The sequence below is a fragment of the Trifolium pratense genome, linkage group LG3 (assembly GCF_020283565.1).
Source record: "Trifolium pratense cultivar HEN17-A07 linkage group LG3, ARS_RC_1.1, whole genome shotgun sequence".
NCBI classification, from domain to species: Eukaryota; Viridiplantae; Streptophyta; class Magnoliopsida; order Fabales; family Fabaceae; genus Trifolium; species Trifolium pratense.
Window position 1 is genome coordinate 39,034,043 of NC_060061.1, and position 18,830 is coordinate 39,052,872.

General features: G+C 34.6%; 2 protein-coding genes across 2 annotated transcripts; both read left to right on the forward strand.

Moving 5' to 3' along the window:
* The first annotated feature begins 2,791 nt into the window (after positions 1-2,791).
* LOC123915905 lies at positions 2,792-11,569 on the forward strand. Its single transcript, XM_045967180.1, has 9 exons — positions 2,792-3,075; positions 4,444-5,010; positions 5,188-6,564; positions 6,729-7,056; positions 7,186-7,456; positions 8,286-8,502; positions 9,837-10,201; positions 10,302-10,441; positions 10,965-11,569. The coding sequence occupies exons 1-8, from the start codon at positions 2,989-2,991 to the stop codon at positions 10,426-10,428; spliced, it is 3,339 nt and encodes a 1,112-aa protein (XP_045823136.1). The 5' UTR covers positions 2,792-2,988; the 3' UTR covers positions 10,429-10,441; positions 10,965-11,569.
* Positions 11,570-13,330: 1,761 nt separating this feature from the next.
* On the forward strand, positions 13,331-18,490 carry LOC123918817 (probable helicase senataxin). The gene is made up of 7 exons (XM_045970969.1): positions 13,331-13,858; positions 14,271-14,825; positions 15,414-16,646; positions 16,757-17,081; positions 17,178-17,436; positions 17,522-17,758; positions 17,913-18,490. The coding sequence occupies exons 1-7, from the start codon at positions 13,745-13,747 to the stop codon at positions 17,995-17,997; spliced, it is 2,808 nt and encodes a 935-aa protein (XP_045826925.1). The 5' UTR covers positions 13,331-13,744; the 3' UTR covers positions 17,998-18,490.
* Positions 18,491-18,830: the final 340 nt, after the last annotated feature.

Here is an 18,830-nt window from a genome sequence, read left to right on the forward strand (position 1 = left end):
TGACATATCAAATGATTTTCAATTTTTCTAAATTTTTCTATCGATGATCTATATGATATAAACTTTCAATCCAACGGTAGATTTTGTAAAATTCGTATTCGTTATAATGTTATTCATAACTAGTTCATCATGGACCACTTGATGAAGTGGTCATATTAGAATTTACCTAGTTTTGAGGGTCTTTTTGTATATTGGAAGAAAATGAGTGATGATTTTACTAAAATGTTATTTTTAACTAACGACATATTTTAACTGTAATAAATAAATGCTTATAAAAAAAAACTGTAATAAATAAATATAAAGTAAAGAATAATAAATTGAGATTAATGGTTGGTCGAATTTCGTTTCTCTACCCTGGCTTGCCGATTGGAGTGAATCTTCGCGGTATATTTTTTTGGAATTATGAAATTATCTGGTTGATAAATTAAATAAGAAACTATTTGGTTGGAAGAGTAAAAAAAAATTAAGGGTGCTAGGATGATACATCCGTGTAAAAAAAAATTAAAATCATCTTCAAAGTATATTTTCTTTCTTTCTCCAACGCTCCTGTAAGTTTTAAGATGTTAGGAAGACTCACTGGATTAAGTGGAATACAATGTGTTTAGATAAGGAGTGTGGTGGATTGGGTGTTCGGAGGATTAAGGAGTTTAATTTTGTGTTGTTTGGGCGGTGGTGGATGATGTTAGAGGAGAGGGATGAGTTGTGGTTTAAGGTTCTTTTAGCTAAATATGAAAAGGAGGAAAATGGTCAGTTTAAAGAAACTGACGGTAAGACATTGATATGATGGAAGAATTTGAACGATATTAGGGAAGACGAGTGGTTTGATGAGAATATTAATCAGAAACGGTGAGAAGGTGTTGTTTTGGAAGGACGACTACGTGAAGGGAGTACCTTTAAATCTAAATTTTCTCGATTATTTAGTTTAGCATTAGAAAAAGATGTATCGGTGGCTGAAATGTGCGGGTTAGGGTAAGGTGTGGGCGGGGAAGGTTGGATATGACCGGATTCGAACTCGACTCTCTCCCTTATATATATATATATATATATGAGGTTTTCTAACTTAGACCCTAGTTAGGTCTAAGTTAGCAAGGTGCACCTTTTGAGTTGGACAAAAATACCCTTTTTTTTTTTTTTTGAAATAATAGAACAACTGGGGCATGTATGTAATTTGCATCATAAAAATACCCTTTTTTTTTTTTTGAAACAATAGAACAACTATTACATTTTTTAAATTTCTTCCAAATTTCGACCTCATTTTACGTGCGAATCGAACGCCGATTTCAAAAACTAATACCGGAAACCTTTGTAAAATTGAAAAACGATCAAAATCCATATAAGGAACGTCGAGTTTCGTTGAGTATTGAGGGAGATCGAACCGGGTCAAAAACCGGGTCGCACGACCCGTTTCTGCATAAAACGGGTGGGAGGGACGATGAACAGTGCGCGTCGCCCACGCCCACTCTCACCGGCGGCGCGTGTGGGCGCGTGCGGCCTCAGGGAGGCTCTATTTTTTTTTAGTTTTTCATAATAAAATAGTAGATAATATTCTGGAAATTTTGGTATATTGTATGAAATTTTTGGAGACCCGAAACTATTTTTAGTTAATTAAATGAGTAAAAAGGTAATTAAAAATATTATAATTCCATAAAAAATTTCCAAAATTTTATGTAAAGTACTATGAATTATTTAGAACCCTCTTGTGTACCTCACTCTCCCTAGTTCAAGTCATGAAATTATTTTCACAAATTCCGCTGATTATTTAAAACCATTTAACAAATAATAATAATAATTTCATAGATTTGTACTCTGAAACCAATTGTTTTTTTATTTGTTTCTAATAAAATATTAGATAATATTCTGGAACTTTTGGTATATTTTATGAAATTTTTTGAGACCTGAAACTATTTTTCGTTAATTAAATGAGATAAAACGGTAATTAAAAACTATTGTTTGCTTCTGAAACCATTTAGCTGGAAGAATAGTTTCAGAGAGTTATACTGTGAAACCATTCTAGCAGTAAAATGGTTTCAGAAGCAAACAATTAAAAATCAACTCCCCTGAAACCATTCTATCAGTGAAATGGTTTCAAAGTACAACGCTCTGAAACCATTGTACCAGCTAAATGGTTTCAGAATGGTTTCAGAAGCAAACAATTAAGAAATTACTCACTGAAACCATTCTACCAGTAAAATGGTTTCAGAGAGTTATACTGTGAAACCATTCTATCAGCTAAATGGTTTCACAGTATTATATAAAGATAATTAAAGGTAGTGAAAAATTGAGTTTTTTTTTTTGTGTCCAAATCAAACGAACCAAGTCTCTATTTGTAGACAAAAAAAAATTATGAATTTTGGTATAAAAATAAAAAAATAAAAAATTAATTTACAACGAAATAATTGAGTTTAAAGTATTAAATGAAAAAAAAAACACGCCAACCACCCAGCAGTTGACACGTGTGCTGCTTTTTTAAAATGAAATTTTCTCTCTCCAGGCGCAGATCTAGTGTGGTGCACGCGCTGGCTTATCATGGAGATGGATGATCTGGACTGTCTGATTGATCCGACAGCCATGATGAGATCATCTCTTGGCCGTTTGATGGAAATCAACGGTCTGTAACGGTGGTCCTGCGGTAGGCGCGCGACACTAGATCAGCGCCAATATGTTTTTTTTTTTTTTTTTTTAAAAAAAGAAAGGGTATTTTTGTCCAACTCAAAAGGTGCACCTTGCTAATTTAGACCCAACTGGGTCTAAATTAGCAGCCCCCTATATATATATATATATATATATATATAAGTTTAGGATGAATTTACCATTTTGTCTATGGAAAAAAAATCATAAGAAACCCATTAGAAAAAGGAACCGAACAAAACATTCTCTCATACTCTTCCCTCTTTCCAAAACCTTCAAAATTCTTCATACTCTTCTTCTTCATCACCATCGATTCCTTCATCTCTGATCATTGCTGCTTTCTGTGAAAATCATCAATTGATGGAACGGAGTAAAAAAGACTTACTTAGATTGGTATTTTCATGGCCACTTCAAGATATACTCAACGATCATCTTTTTAGAGACAGGGTTTCTTTCTTTACTCTTTTACCCTTTTTAATATACTCTTATTACTTCTATTTTCAACCATCAAAATTTCACCTTGCAAATTTCATTCATCAATGTCTATGACTATGCCTTTTTTTCTTCTTATTATTACAATAATGTGATTGTTTAATTAGGCTAGTAATTAAACTTGTTGTCCATTAATGTTGAGCATTTTGATGATTTCATATATAGTCTTAATGTTGTTACTTAGTGTAGTGTTGATGTACTAGTAGCAGTAGTAGTAGTATAATTTAATAGTATGATTGTAACCATTTACAATTTAATTGATATTTGTATAGTGAAATATTCAATTTTTAAGCTGTAATCTTTAAGAGTTCCTACAAACTGTTGTGTGTTTGAGTACCGATCATTTCCATTATACTGAAAACTTGATCAAGTGGATGTGTGTGTATATATAGCAAAGGAAAGGACCTCGGTTTCTTTGTAGACAGTCAATTAGGGCTTTTAAGTTGCAGAAGAGGAAAATGTATAATCAGTGTTGTCAATTATCTGCGATGGTGGATTGTGGCGGCGGATTTTTTCATAACTGCCATGACCAATTTGTGAAGGAAGCCCCATTGCGTTTTATGGCGGCTAAAAATAACTGATTTTTTGCTTTCTTCCATAACACTGACATATATACAAAAGTTATGAAAGTAAAAAATATTTGCGTTATACACACCTTCAGATTTCATAGATATTTTCTTGAACGATTGTTTTTAGACTTTGCTTGGGAGAGGTTTTGGAGGGGAGGGGAATGGTTTATTATAAGCCTTCCTCCCCTTGTTTTGGCAGACTTTTTGACAACTGCCACGGCGGTTTAAAATGGAGGATTTTTGGCTTTCCACAATCTAACAGTAACACTGACATATATAGAAATTTTTTAAAGCTAAAAATATTAGTGTTATACACTCCCCCTTCGGATTTGATGGATGTTTTCTTGAACAATTGTTTTTTAGACTTTGTTTGAGATGGGAAGGAAGGGTTTATAGTAAGTCCTCCTTTATTTGTTTGGGAATTTTTTCTGAATAAGAGGGAAAGGGTTTTATTGGAGTTTATTAAAAACCTTTCAAAGCCTTCCTTCCTCCATTGCTTTTTGTAGTTTTCTAAATTGGGGGGTTTTACTTACCCTCCCTTCCAAACAATGTGAGGGATCGGCATCTCTTTCCCTTTCATCCTAACTCTCAAACACAACCTTAGCGGAAAATAAGGAACTTTTATTTATTTCAACTTGCATATAGCACAAGTTAGATGTTCTATGTGATCTGTAACTTGCTTGATTGTGTATTCAATGTTCATTGCATTCTGTAAGTAACTTCAAAACTATAATTTTTTATATCTTTTAAACAGGTGAGGCAAATTCCAAAGACATTCTCGTCAGGAAGTCACTATCTCGACTCGTTTATTTTACCTCTTATTGAGGAAACTCGTACAGAGTTATGCTCAAGCATTAAAATGGTGTCAAAAGCTCCAACATGGGAAATAACTGATATTGAACTCTCCAATGATTATGAACCTCCACTTGATTTGTTTTACAAGATTGAAATCAAAATAGTAGCGAATACTGACGAAGATGGGAATATTTTTGAGCCTGAGCCAGGACAACTCATTGCTTTGACTGATAGGAGACCGACATGCATCGATGATTTGAGTACGCCTGGAAATTCCTATAGTATTGCTTCAATTAAAAGGGTTAGAAAGAAGGAAAATACTGAAGATGTATATGAGGCTAAAATACTAACCTCAAAGCCCATTGAATTAAAACAGTACTGGCAAAAGGATGACACATATATATATGGTTTTGGTGTCTATCTTTGCAACATGACAACATTTATTCGTATATGGAATGCACTAAACTCAGATCCAGATGGCCCAAGCATCTATATCATTAAGCAACTGCTCCAACCTGATTCTGGTGTAAGAAAGTGATTTATATACCTTGTAATACCACTATCTATTGTATGGAAGTTCAATTGTAGATGAAGCTAAATATTTTAATATTTTTTTCCCTTTATTATTCCTTACCTACTCGTGATAGCCTTATTGGTTGAATCAATGCATTTACATACTTTAGTTGGTTTCATCTTCATACAGGTTGGAGAAAATTGTGCTCAATGTTTCTCTAGAGAAAGGCATTCTATTGATACATCAAAACTTGGTGCTGTCATCCGATCATTTGATTTGAATGAAGCTCAGGAAGAGGGTGTGTTAAGTTGTGTAGCTGCAAGGGAATGTTCTCATAAGAATACAGTGAAATTGATTTGGGGACCTCCAGGGACGGGGAAAACTAAAACGGCTAGTTCTATATTATATTCCCTTCTCAAAAGGAGATGCAAAACACTTACTTGTGCCCCAACTAATGTGGCAGTACTGGAATTGACATCTCGGTTTATAAGGCTTGTAATGAAGTCCCTTGATTATCTCACTTATGGTCTTGGAGATATAGTATTGTTTGGTAACAAAAAGCGGATGAGGATCGACGACGATGATGATCTTTTTGATATATTTCTAGATTACCGTGCAAATGTTCTTTCCAAGTGTTTTGCACCTTTGTCTGGTTGGAAACATCATTTAGAACTCATGATATGTTTACTTGAAGACCCTGAAAATCAGTATCATGAATATTTGAATTCTGAGGTAAAGAGGGATTATGAGATAGATAATGATGATTATTTGAAAGAAGAGAAGGAACTACTTGCTATTGCAAATCAACAAACAAATCAGGAGAAAAGGGATATATATTCCCAGGGTCCAAATATTTGTAAGCAAAACGAGTGGAAGAAGATAGTTAATAAAACTTTAAGAGAAAACAGGTTGTCTTTTAAGGAGGGAAACAAAAGTAAATATGACAAACAAGAGAAGAAGGATTTTCTTTCTCATGAAAACAGAATAAAAAGATTGACATTTCATGAGTTTGTCAAGAAAGAATTGAATTCCGTTAGGACACAGATGAGGACATTCGCTGTGCATATGTGTACTCATTTGCCAACTGCTTTTATTTCATTAAGAATGGTGAAACGTTTATTTGAATGTCTTGATTGGCTCGACCTCCTTGCAACAGTGCTATCAAACAATTCCATTACTGATCAAGGATTTAAACTTGCCCTTGCTTCATCTTATGCTGATGAATGTAAAGTTAGTTCCTGTACTTGGCAGTATAAGCTGTGTATGACAAGGAAAGAATGCCTTGAAAGACTGAAAATTCTTCGAGATATGTTGATTCTTCCTGATTTTTTTGATGAATATTCAATTAAAAGCTTTTGTTTCAAAACATCCCGCATGATATTTTGTACTGCTTCAAGCTCTTCTAGATTGCACACAGAAGGACTTGATAGACTAGAAATGTTAGTTATCGATGAAGCTGCCCAACTGAAAGAATGTGAGTCAAATATACCTCTACAACTTCCTGGTCTTCGCCATGTTGTACTTATTGGAGATGAGAAACAATTACCTGCACTCGTCAAAAGTGAGGTGCGTTCCATTCTTGTTTGTTCTTGACTTCCAAGTATGCAAACATGTCCAGTATCCTTCTCTCTCTCTCTCTCTCTCTCTCTCTCTCTCTCTCTCATGTTCATTTCTGAAATTCATGGGCAAATTTTCAACATCTTGGGAATTTTTTTGTTGCTAATATGCAGATTTCTGACAAGGCAGGATTTGGGAGAAGTTTGTTTGAAAGGCTCGTTCTTTTGGGTCATAAAAAACACCTTCTCAATGTTCAGTATCGAATGCATCCATCCATTAGCTATTTTCCAAATATGCAATTCTACGACAATCAGCTTTTGGATTCTCTAAGCGTCAAAGATAGAAACTATGAGAAGCATTTTCTAGGTGCCGATATGTTTAAGTCCTTCTCTTTCATAGATGTTGCTTCTGGAGAAGATGAACCGGATGAAGGGGGAAATAGCTGGAGAAATATGGTGGAAGTAGCTGTGGTATTGGGGATTATTCTTGAACTTTATAAAGGTAATGTGATCTAAGATATGATGATGAGTAAAAAGCAAACAATCACATTATAAATGTTTGTTATGAGTTGCTTTCTTCATACTAATGTAATGATCATACTTTTTTCTACCATGAATTGAATCTTTGCAGAATCAGTTTCCAGAAAACAGACTGTTAGTGTTGGTGTCATATCGCCATATAAAGCTCAAGTTGTTGCAATCAAAGATGCACTTGACAAAAGGTTTGGTGGTGATGTCAATAAAATAAATAATGGCTTTTCCGTGAAGGTTTCCACTGTTGATGGTTTCCAGGGCGGCGAAGAGGATGTGATAATAATATCCACCGTTAGACATAACAATATGGGAGTCGTGGGATTCATGACTAATATTCAAAGAACTAATGTTTCTCTAACAAGAGCAAGGTATGTGTTAGGAACCTATTATGCCTTACAGGGGGGAGGCTCCAATTTCCTCTCAAATAATAGGATACTCTCTCTCTCTCTCTCTCTGCCCCCCTCATTTGGCACCACCAGGGGATTTCATCCTCTGTTTCTACTTCCCCTTTGCAGTCCAAACCTCCTTCTGTGTTGCACTTTGACTCTTTCCGTTATCTTCCTTAACTAATCAAGTTCTCCCACCATAATATCTCTCCCGCTATCTGTGTTTCTACGTTGCTGCTTTGTTCTCTATTACAACATGTCTGATTCTTGCTCTTTTCAAACTTTCATTTTCCATTCTATCAGCTTGCTCCTTAGAATTCTGCATCATCTTGGGCTGGAACCTTACCGCTGCTCTGAAATAATCCCAAGATGAATTTTACAATCATCTTTTCAATATTTTTGCAATAATATTTTCTAACCGCTATTCTGGACTCCATCTGCGAGCTAGCCATGATGAATGTGGGAGCTGTAAATCTAATACGACTAGTTGGGAGCCTTGTACGTATACCAAGAAATGGGGGAAATCTATGAAGATAGAACTCCAAAATTTCTAGGAAAGGGACTACTCATTCCCGCGAAGGTCCCAGCTTCCTCTCAAATGACTTGATTCTTTCTCACTCCAAACCTCCCCTCTTATAGTTAGGAACAACATGCTCTAACTATCTCGGCACAACTGCCCTAACTAGCCAACTAATTCATTAATAGTCCTAACAGACACCTAACTGTATGATTTGTACCCTGATACCTTGCACACTATTTGCTATAGTTTTCCCCCTTCAAATTATGTATGTACTTTTCCCTGTCTATGTAGGTATTGCCTCTGGATAATAGGTAATGGTGAAACTTTAATGAATAGTGGCTCCATTTGGGAGGTATTAGTCGTTGATGCTATAGCTCGAGGGTGTTATCATAGTGCTGATGAGGATGAGAGATTGTCTTATGTTATTGCTACTGCCATGATTGAGCTCGGTCAAGTCGGTTATCTACTGAATATGAATTCTCTGCTCTTTAAAAAAGCAAGATGGAAGGTATGCTGCTTGAAATTATTCTTGTGCCTTATTTTATTATTAAAGATGTCATAATTCTTTAAGTTAAACCCTCCAAAAGAAGCATAACAAGAGAGGCTAAACATATCCAATTAAATTTGATTTGCCTACACATCTACAACAATTAAAAACAGGGACTATCAAATTATTAGCTTAATAAAGTGAGAGCAATCATAACCAACTTTTTCAAAATATTTAGTTTCCTCCAATCCTTGCATGTATAATACACATCATCAATCTGGACCTTAATCAAGTTTCTCTCTAAATTACATAGTGTATGGAAAAGATTCTCAAAACTGGGAAGAAATGAATAATCAAGAAAATGATTCTTTTTTTTTGTTGATAATAACAAGAAAATGATTCTAACTAGAATAAAGATTGATCAAAAAAGTTGAGAAAAGAAAAATTCTTTGAATATCTTTATGTTACTATCAATTGACTGAGATAATAGGATTGAAAGAGAAGATACAAAAGGTTTATAATGAAGATGATAACTTTGCACTCAAAACTACCCCAAGGGAGCACTCCCCTCACTATAGCATTCTCTAGTTGACAACTTTCATAAAATGAATTCCTGATCCTCCTAAAGGGAGATTAGTCCTATTTATAAGCCATAGGATTAACAGCAATTCAAACAGAAAGTCTAACAAACTTAACAACTAACTAACCCATAATTAACTTCCTAACAAAGTCACATTTATTATAAGTATCAACACATATAGGCAATTCCTAGTTCATCAGTCAGTGTATTTGTCATTATTTATCCCATTTAGAAAATTCGTAATCACAACATGTTTCCTTGTTGTCATGTGTCTCGTTAGCATCAAACACAATATAGATGATCACTTTCAGATGGCTTTTCTGATTGAGATGCAGCAGGCTGTAGACTCCTGATATGACCTTTATCTTTGCACACGATAAAAGCTTGAATCTAATATGTTTTATCCACTTGGTAAAATCTAAAAATACATCTTTCACCATCAACATCTACTCGTGTTCATTCTTAACCTTAGCTTAGACGTGTGCTCTGCCCTGACAAATCAGTTTGCTTAAACCCAAATTTTTTCACACCTTAAATTTATCTAATGATATTCCTTTCAGATCAATGCATTTATCATCACTGAAAAGTGCACTAAAATTAAACTCCTCTTTCCTTAAAGGAAATTATATTGAGATCGATGAAATTTAGCCACTTTAACCATTATGACAGATGCAGTGGATAAAAGTGTTGTGTTCTCAAAAATATTTAAACAGCTTAATCATTTTCATTATTTCATGTATTCTTAATCTTTTGTGACTATGTATCTTAATCATAGGTTTGCTTCAATCAAAGTTTTCTGATCTCTATGGCAAGAATCAAGAACACTGAGGATTGCAAGAAAATATGTTCTCTGCTAATGCAACTTACAAGTGGGTGGCATCAGCCTCGCCAGGAGATAAATATTGGAGTTGTAGATGATACTTCTTCCCAACTTTTGGGGCTGTGCAAGGTCAATGAGTTACTTTATCTTGTATGGACCATCGACGTTCTTGAGGAAAATTCAAATTATGTCCAGGTTTTGAAGATTTGGGATGTTTTGCCAATATCCGAGGTATCCAAGATGGTGAGGGATATTAACATCTTTTGCAGGAATTATTCTGTTGATATTCATAAATGCTGCAAAATCAGATGTTCTAATGGGTATAGTTCTACTTCTAATTGTATTACTTGCTTCACATTGTTAAAAATAGTGGAGAATTCATTTCAAGTATAAGTGTGCTAATATAATCAGTTACTGCAGGGATTTTGTTGTTCCAATGAGATGGTCGGCTAATTTGAATAATCAAACCAATCATAATCTGCCACAAGATGATCCAATGCAGACAATTTGCAACCAACTTGATTTGCTCCAACTGAGGGATGTTTAATTAGAATGAATAGGTTTGTTACCCTCTTCTCACCTCTCTTCAATTTTGTTTCTATTACACAAACCTCTCCTTTTTTATAAAAAATAAAAATTCTAGAGGTACATATAAGTTATTTTATGCATATTTTTTTGTACGTTTCTACAAAAGAGAAGAGGTTAGCGCAATGTAAGTACAAAGAGATATTAGAACATCATTGTCTCAAATTCATTCAAGTTACAGGGAAGTTTGAATTTGCCTTTTTGGAACTTCAACTTCACGGCCATGTCTTATTTTATAAAATATTTTCTTTCTAAATTCTGAAGTAGGCCTTTACTTTTATTAAGGAAAATGAGATATTGGCCTTGGTTTTTTAGTTTATATGTCCGTCCATCTTGAAACTTATAATAAATCAACATCAGGGTCTCTTGCACATTTGAACGATTTATTTATGAACTTTCCAATCCGGTTTCTTCATGCACTTTCACATTATTTATTTCCTTTTTATTTTCTTTTATTGATGTTGAGGTGAATGATGAAACTTGCTATTTCATTTTCAGAAATATTGGATTTTGGGAACATACCAGACAGCTGTGATTTTGAAAACAAATCTAAAATTTAATGTTTAGGAAGGCATCTGCTGCTACTGGAAGTACAAGGTCTACCGAGTATTTGGTCTGGATCAGGTTTTTGTAACATTGCTTAGGATGAGGGATTTGACTCCTGAAGTGAAGGATACACTTTATAGGGTAAAATGCAGGGTTATAACGGTTGATCGGAAAAATCAGCGAGATTGAGATTAAATACAGCACATATATCACAAATTATGAAGCTGAAATCTATAGCGATGACAGAAATTTACCTAGTTTTTTTTTTACTAAAGAAATTTACCTAGTTGAAATTTCATGTGATTCTGAGCCAATCACATATTTTCATGGCCTCCACTCACCATGAAATTGTCTTTTTAATGGCCTCCACTCATCAAAACAAGTTAGTTTTCTGTAGATATTTGAGTAGTTAATCAGGCATTAGGTTGGTGCAAGTTGCACAATACTTGTGTTTGATTATACATGTGCATAATAATGTTTTAGGTTGTGTTTGATTATATGTTTTGTATTCTTTGGAACAAGAAAATAAAAAACAATCTGGTGTTGTTTTTTGTTCACTCTATATTTTTCTCATTTGTGTTTTTGTACTCACCAATGTTTGTCGTCACCTGGAACTATCATCCGACACACTTTGCCCTCGCTTCCCACCACCCTCCTCCACCACCACCGCTGGACACCTTTGACAAGTGTTGTTTGAAATCTTCAACCACCAGTTTCGTCGCCTTCCATCGCCACTGCTACACAATACTTTCACAGGTGCGGCAAACTGGTAAACTTGCACACTCCACTGCTACTATGGTTCAATAGCTTTCACTATTTTAATTATCATTCCCTAACGCCCTTCATCAACGCGACCATTCGAAACTCTCCTCCACTACGCAGTGCCTCCTAGCACTCTATTTCCAATACGTGTTCTCAACATTTTTGACAAACAAGTTTTTTACATTTAGTTAGTTAATTTAAGTTAAATAAAATATTTATGTTTAACCAATTATATAAGATGATTAATCACTGCTTGATATTCAAAGTAGGGTTTTAAGATGCTCCACCAACCTCAACTTATAGATTGCTTTGTAGTTTATTATAGAAAATGATTTGATTGGAAAAAATCTCAACTGATACAACTGCACTATACATTCGAGGACAATAAACAAAACAATTGATTCATATATTTTCACTTTATTTAACTTTATTTCTACTCATTTTTAATATTCTTATAATTGAGTTTTGAGTCTAACTCATCCTTACAAAACCGGCTTGTAAGGTGAGGATTGCCTCTAGTTTATAAACACTTAGTCAGGTCATCTCTCAACCGATGTGAGACTTCTTAATACACTCCCTCATGCCCAACACTATTGGGCTTGGTGCGCGGATATAAACGGTGGGTGGCCCAATAGCGAAAACTTGATAACATGTGGCTCAACGGATCGTGAAGAGGCTCTATTACCATCTTAGAATTGAATTTTGGGTCTAACTCATCCTTACAAAACCGTCTTGTAAGGTGAGGATTGCCTCTAGTTTATAAACACTTAATCAGGATCGTCTTAGTTTATGACAAATATCAGTCTCAATTGTTGGTTTTAAACATTTTCTATTAAATAAATTAATCAATATGTTATAGTAATTTTCAGTATTATAATGTGAGTACGGATCCTCTCCATTTGGAGAGAAAATGGCCATCATTCTCAATTTCTAGTCACAAATAAAGAATGTAGCTTCCTTACACTTTCCACCAAAATTGCTAAGAAAGTAACCAATAATATTTCACAAAGCCGACCTCTCTTTTAGATACCCAATCAAATAATGTAATGACTTTTAATTGACTTGACGTCAACATCTATGTACCTTTGTTCTGTAGTTTGCTTTGCTTTACACTATTTATAATAACCATTCCACGAGATATTTCCACACTACTTTATTGCTGTCTCCCAGGTTAAACATAAGAGATAATTGAATCAACAAAAATTAATGTATTTGATCTGGAAATAGTAGTATGAACACCTGTTTTTACTTTTCCTTTTTTTCTTTCTAATTTACAATGAAGACAATGAGGATCGAACTTAGAACATCATGCATATTATCAAATCCTTCACCACTAAATCAGCCTGATGGCTTTGTTTCTAGTTTAATTGTGACGTTTATTGTGTGCGTCATGTTGCTTTTTATGACCATAAATTAAGGGTCATCAAAGGTTAAATATGTACTATTTCCTCCTTATATAGTAAATTTTGGTTTTTATCTCTAAAAAAAATCACATGTTTTTATCCAAAAAAATTATTTTTAATCTGTAATCGACAAATTTTTGACATTTGTTTAACATAATATGGACTTATATAGATTTAACATAATATAGACACATACCGAACATATAAAAATCGTAACATTAACATTAAAATAAATATAAATTGGTTATTAAAATGATTTTTTCTTCTAGGAATGAAAATTAAAGTTTGCTAACGGGACGAAAAACATATTTAAACATTAAATTAATATACGAGGAGAATCTTCTTTCCACTTTCATCACTAGTACTAAGAAACCATGGTATACCTGATGAGCAAGTTATGTGTTAACTATTTATTTCCTTAAGGTCTAAGAAATTCTTTATATTTTGTCTGTCCTTGTGTTCTGGTTATTTAGCATGTATAAAAAGAAGCTCTGAGTGACATTGTTGCTACATGCTTTTCATTGCCTTGTTCAGAAAGAAGTTATCATAAAAAAAAGAGAGCAAAGTATGGAGAAGAGTTATAATTCTAAGAAGGAGGATCTTGATCTTGCAAGTTTGGTAGAAATTGTACTTTCTTGGACTTTCAACGATGTTCGCAACCAAAACCTCTGCAAGAACAAGGTAGAAATTTAGATATAATGAATTTGAATGATAAAATATTACACACTTTATGTCCCTCGTGCAAAAATTACACATTAGAGGATCCATTTCCGAAAACACGCTAAGCTCCTAAGAAAATATGTTGAAAACTAATATTATAAGCTTACTATCTCTATGTGGCATCAATGTTTTAACCAACCAGGTATGCTTCTATTGATTCCATAACATAAATTTAATGGATTTTTGTTTGGCAAGATAAATTTAATGAAATTGAATTCTCTTCCGTTTCGTCCCTCTATTTTCTCTAGTAAAATTCCGGTAGTTGAATTAATCTAATGACCGAATTAATAGTGTTCGAGCATTAACATTACGAAGTTGTTGTGTCCCTCTAACGACACTTTCATGTAGCCTAAAACATTATTGTATATCTCAGGTGCAGAAGATCCCGCATACATTTATGTCGGTAACAAATTACTTAAGCTCATTTGTTCCTTCATTGATTGAGGAAACTCATTTTGATCTGGCTTCGAGCTTGTATGGCGTGCAACGCGCTCCTTTTTGTGAGATATTGACAGCTGTACCTGAAAGATCAAGAAGCTTCATACCAACCAAGTTCTTTCTTTATCAAATCTCAGTATACAGCACTAATAATGATACAAAAGATGTTGGAAAATATGAGCCAGAGGTTGGAGATCTCATTGCCTTGACAGACATCAAACCGAAAACTATCGAAGACTTAAACAGACCTAGAAGATATTATCACATTGCTTATGTTTGTGGAACAAAAGAAAGTACCAACGAGATTTCAATTCTGTCTTCCAAATACATTGACATGGAGATTAACTCGAGGAGCAACAATACACCAAAGCTTTATGCAATCTATCTTTTGAATCTGACGACAAATGTTCGTGTTTGGAAAGCCTTGAACTCAGAGTTGGAAGGTGCAAACATGAACATGATTAAAAAGGTGCTGCTAGCCAGTTCAAATGTAAGAATTGTGAAACTCAGAACAACCGTTTTCATTGTTTAGTATCATGCTACTTTAGAAATTTTATGAACTTTAACTTCTTAAATACTAGTGTGTCAAAAAACCTTCTTAAATTATTATCAACTTTTTCCTACATGTGTACATGATTGAAAATGTTCATGCATAAGTGGCAAAAAGCTTGATTCTCTATAATAAGGTCTTGAATTTGAATCTTGTGAACAAAGAAAATAGACATTGTGAGAATCCCCCCCAAATGGTCTGCCGAAGTCCTGTGAAACTTTTAAGTACGAAAGGCCTAGATCAAAAATCATGACGTCAAATATGTGCACACTCGGAGTAGAAATCCTCTCCATTTTTTAAAGAAATTGAAAGGTACATTACTATGATTTAGGATATATAGAGGCCTAATGTGTTACCAATTCTAGAAACTTGGTCCTTTATACACCTAAACCTTAATAATGAAACTCTCCGTTCCTTCTTAGAATTGAAGAGGAGCTCTACATGCAAATTCAACCCTCGAAAAGCTAGAGCGAAATTCGATTTCGTTGTTGATAGATAACTGACTCATGTTTGCTTTGTATTTTACAGAATGGAGAAGACTGTCAACTTTGCATTTCTGGGGAAAACCATAATGCAGCTTGTTCTAAAGTACAAACCATGATCCAGTCTCAAAATCTGAATGAATCCCAGAAAAATGCAGTTTTAAGTTGTGTTTCCATGAGAGAATGTCACCATAGTGACACGGTTAAACTGATTTGGGGCCCACCAGGGACCGGCAAAACAAAGACAGTGGCTTCTTTGTTATTTTCCCTGCTCAAGTTGAAAACAAGAACATTAGCATGTGCTCCAACTAATACTGCAGTGTTGGAAGTGGCTGCTCGCCTGCAGAATTTAGTTAAGAAGCATGATACCGATACATATGGCTATGGTGACATAGTGATATTCGGAAACAGATCTCGAATGAAAGTAGACAGTTACTGGTGCCTCAAGGATATCTTTCTTGATTATCGCGCAAGTAATCTTTTGAGGTGTTTTGCTCCATTGTCTGGATGGAAACATTGCTTACAATCAATGATCATGTTGCTTGAGGATCCCTCAAAGCAATATCGTTCGTATAAGCTTGATATAGAAAATGCTATTATGTCGTTAGAACAATTTGTAAGGCAAAAACACGATGATATGGAACATGGGAAGGATGATAATACTCTGACAATAGACCAACTTACGAAGGAGGAATACCTTTCATATAAGGAAAATATAAAGAATAGTGTCATGACATTGGAGCAATATGTTAAGCAGAAATTTAGTGACATTGGAGAGAAGCTCAAGGTATGTATGCAAACCTTGTATACACACCTACCAACATCTTTAATTCCATTTGAGGAGATGAAGAAAATTCCTATAGCTATTGATTGGCTCACATCTCTTGAAAGCTCCTTGAGTAAAGCCAAGTTGAAACAAGCTCTCGATGACCATGCCGATGGAGAAAGCATTTTTTATTGCCTTGGAAGGTTAACCATCAAAAGAGAAGAGTGCCTTTGCTTACTAAGATCACTTCTTGAGAAAATTTTACTTCCAGAAATTACTGACAAATATGGAATAGAAAAGTTTTGTTTGATGAACGCACGCCTGATTTTCTGTACTGCATCAAGTTCTACTAGACTTTTCACAGAACGAATGACACCAGTACAATTTCTAGTTATCGATGAAGCAGCACAGCTAAAAGAATGTGAATCAGCCATTCCATTGCAGCTGCCAGGTCTCCACCATGCTATCCTCATAGGTGATGAGAGACAACTTCCTGCAGTGGTCAAAAGTCCGGTAAATTGCTTTTCTCATTTCTGCCATTTTTTTTTTTATGATTTGAATAGTGTGCATCGTTAAAGAATACTAGTATTTTCTTATACAATTATAATATATCAAATCTAAAGGTTACTGATGAGGCTGGATATGGAAGAAGTTTGTTTGAGAGGTTGGTATTGTTAGGATACAAGAAGCATCTTCTTAATACTCAGTATAGGATGCATCCATCCATCAGCTTATTCCCAAATAAAGAATTCTACGAGGAGCAACTTGTTGACGCCCCTATTGTTAGAGAAATGAACTATAATAGGTGTTTCCTTGAAGGAAAATTGTATGGTTCATATTCTTTTATAAACATAGCTAAGGGTAAAGAGCAACGTGGTCGCGGACACAGTTCAAAGAATATAGTTGAGGCTGCTGTTATCTCCACGATCATTGAAAGCCTTAAAGAAGGCAAGTGTCTCTTCTTCCTTATCTAAAGCTCATGTGTATGAGTTAGTGAATTTAGTGCTGCATTTTTTCCTTATCTAACCCTTTTTTTTGTTACAGAATTTTCGAGGACAAGGAAGAAAGTTAGTATAGGAATCATATCTCCATATAATGCACAGGTGTATGAAATTCAAGAGAAAATAAAGCTGAGCATATCTGTTTCTGAACCCGGCTTCTCTGTTAGTGTCCGTTCTGTTGATGGCTTTCAAGGTGGTGAAGAAGATATAATAATAATCTCCACCGTGAGATCTAACAGAGATGCAAAAGTGGGTTTTCTTTCCAATAGGCAAAGAGCAAATGTGGCACTGACTCGTGCTAGGTACGCTACTCTCATTATACTTATGCTACTTCCAAGTTCTAATATCATATACTTAAGTTGATTATAAATTGGGTAATTCACGCAGACATTGCCTTTGGATATTGGGAAATGAAACAACTTTAGAAAATAGTGATTCTATATGGAAAGAACTAGTCCTTGATGCTAAGGAAAGAGGGTGTTTCAATAACGCCGATGAGGACGAGAAATTGTCTGAGGCAATTGAGGATGCCTTGCTTGACATTGAACTCCTTGACGAATCTGAATTGCCATTTAAGAAACTTAGTCTACAAGACAGATCAGAGACATTTGCTTCCACCTCCAGGTAAGAATATGGTAGAGAAGCCACATAAATCTTTGTTTACTCAATTACTTTTTTTTGGGTATACTCAAATAACCCAAAGCATCATAGATTCATAGTGTACATTGTACTAGCATTGTTGCTTGTCTGAAGAGTTAATTCTATATCTGTATACCAGAGGTTCGCCGTATACCAGCAGAGGTTCACTATATACCAGAGGTTCATCCAGGGGCCGGGGCAAGCCATGGAAACCAAGGTGGTAATGAATGAGGTTACATAGATTGCACCTGGACCATATGTTGCTAAATCCAAGACCTCGATACAGTTTGCTGCATAATATGAGACCTCGGTATTGCAAGGAAGGATGACAGGGTGTGCCAAGCCAATCCCATGCATATGTACCCTACGACTTACGTATTTACTATTAGGGAATAATTATCCACTTGATTGCATTCTTAATATGTTGGGTTGGTTGAATTTTTTATTTTTGTTGGTTGTATTGTTTTTGGCAGGTGGATAGAGTGCCCCTTGTACTTTTTCCAACATTATAAGATCTAATTGTACTTTGTTTCATTTTTTATCAATGAGTTTTTGGCTGTTAAAAAATAAAGTTAACTTAAGTAATTAAGTAATTTCTCAAATCCAATATGATAAACTACATTACTATTACCACATATATGAATTGCATATTCCAAGCATTCTTCAACTACTGTGACATTGATCTCATGCTATAATTCATTCAGTTTTAACGTAATAACAAACATGTGTTGCTTGAAACATGTGCCCTTTATCATTGAAACCTATAGATTTTAGAATACCAGTCAGACCACATGACAAAAAACTATAAAAGAACCAAACAGAAGGGTTATTAATCTACAATTCTACATGACTGAACAGGAAACTGAATCCCTTTGGTGTGGCAGAACATCATGTACTTAAACGCATTCCTTTACTTTGATGTATATTTTCCACCTAATATTTCAAATAAATTTTGCACAAATCCAAATATTTTGTTTAAAAGAATACTATATAACCAATTCATTTAGGTTCTCTAACAGAACAAGACGGTAGTTGATCCCTACAAAAATATAAATTG

Bases quoted from the DNA above. Each gene is read 5' to 3' on its own strand.
- LOC123915905 (XM_045967180.1), top strand. From the start codon at position 2,989: ATGGAACGGAGTAAAAAAGACTTACTTAGATTGGTATTTTCATGGCCA. The intron at 3,076-4,443 runs GTTTCTTTCTTT...TCTTTTAAACAG, and splicing joins ATCATCTTTTTAGAGACAGG to GTGAGGCAAATTCCAAAGAC. The intron at 7,057-7,185 runs GTAATGTGATCT...GAATCTTTGCAG, and splicing joins TATTCTTGAACTTTATAAAG to AATCAGTTTCCAGAAAACAG.
- LOC123918817 (XM_045970969.1), top strand. From the start codon at position 13,745: ATGGAGAAGAGTTATAATTCTAAGAAGGAGGATCTTGATCTTGCAAGT. The intron at 14,826-15,413 runs GTAAGAATTGTG...TGTATTTTACAG, and splicing joins TGCTGCTAGCCAGTTCAAAT to AATGGAGAAGACTGTCAACT. The intron at 17,437-17,521 runs GTACGCTACTCT...TAATTCACGCAG, and splicing joins GTGGCACTGACTCGTGCTAG to ACATTGCCTTTGGATATTGG.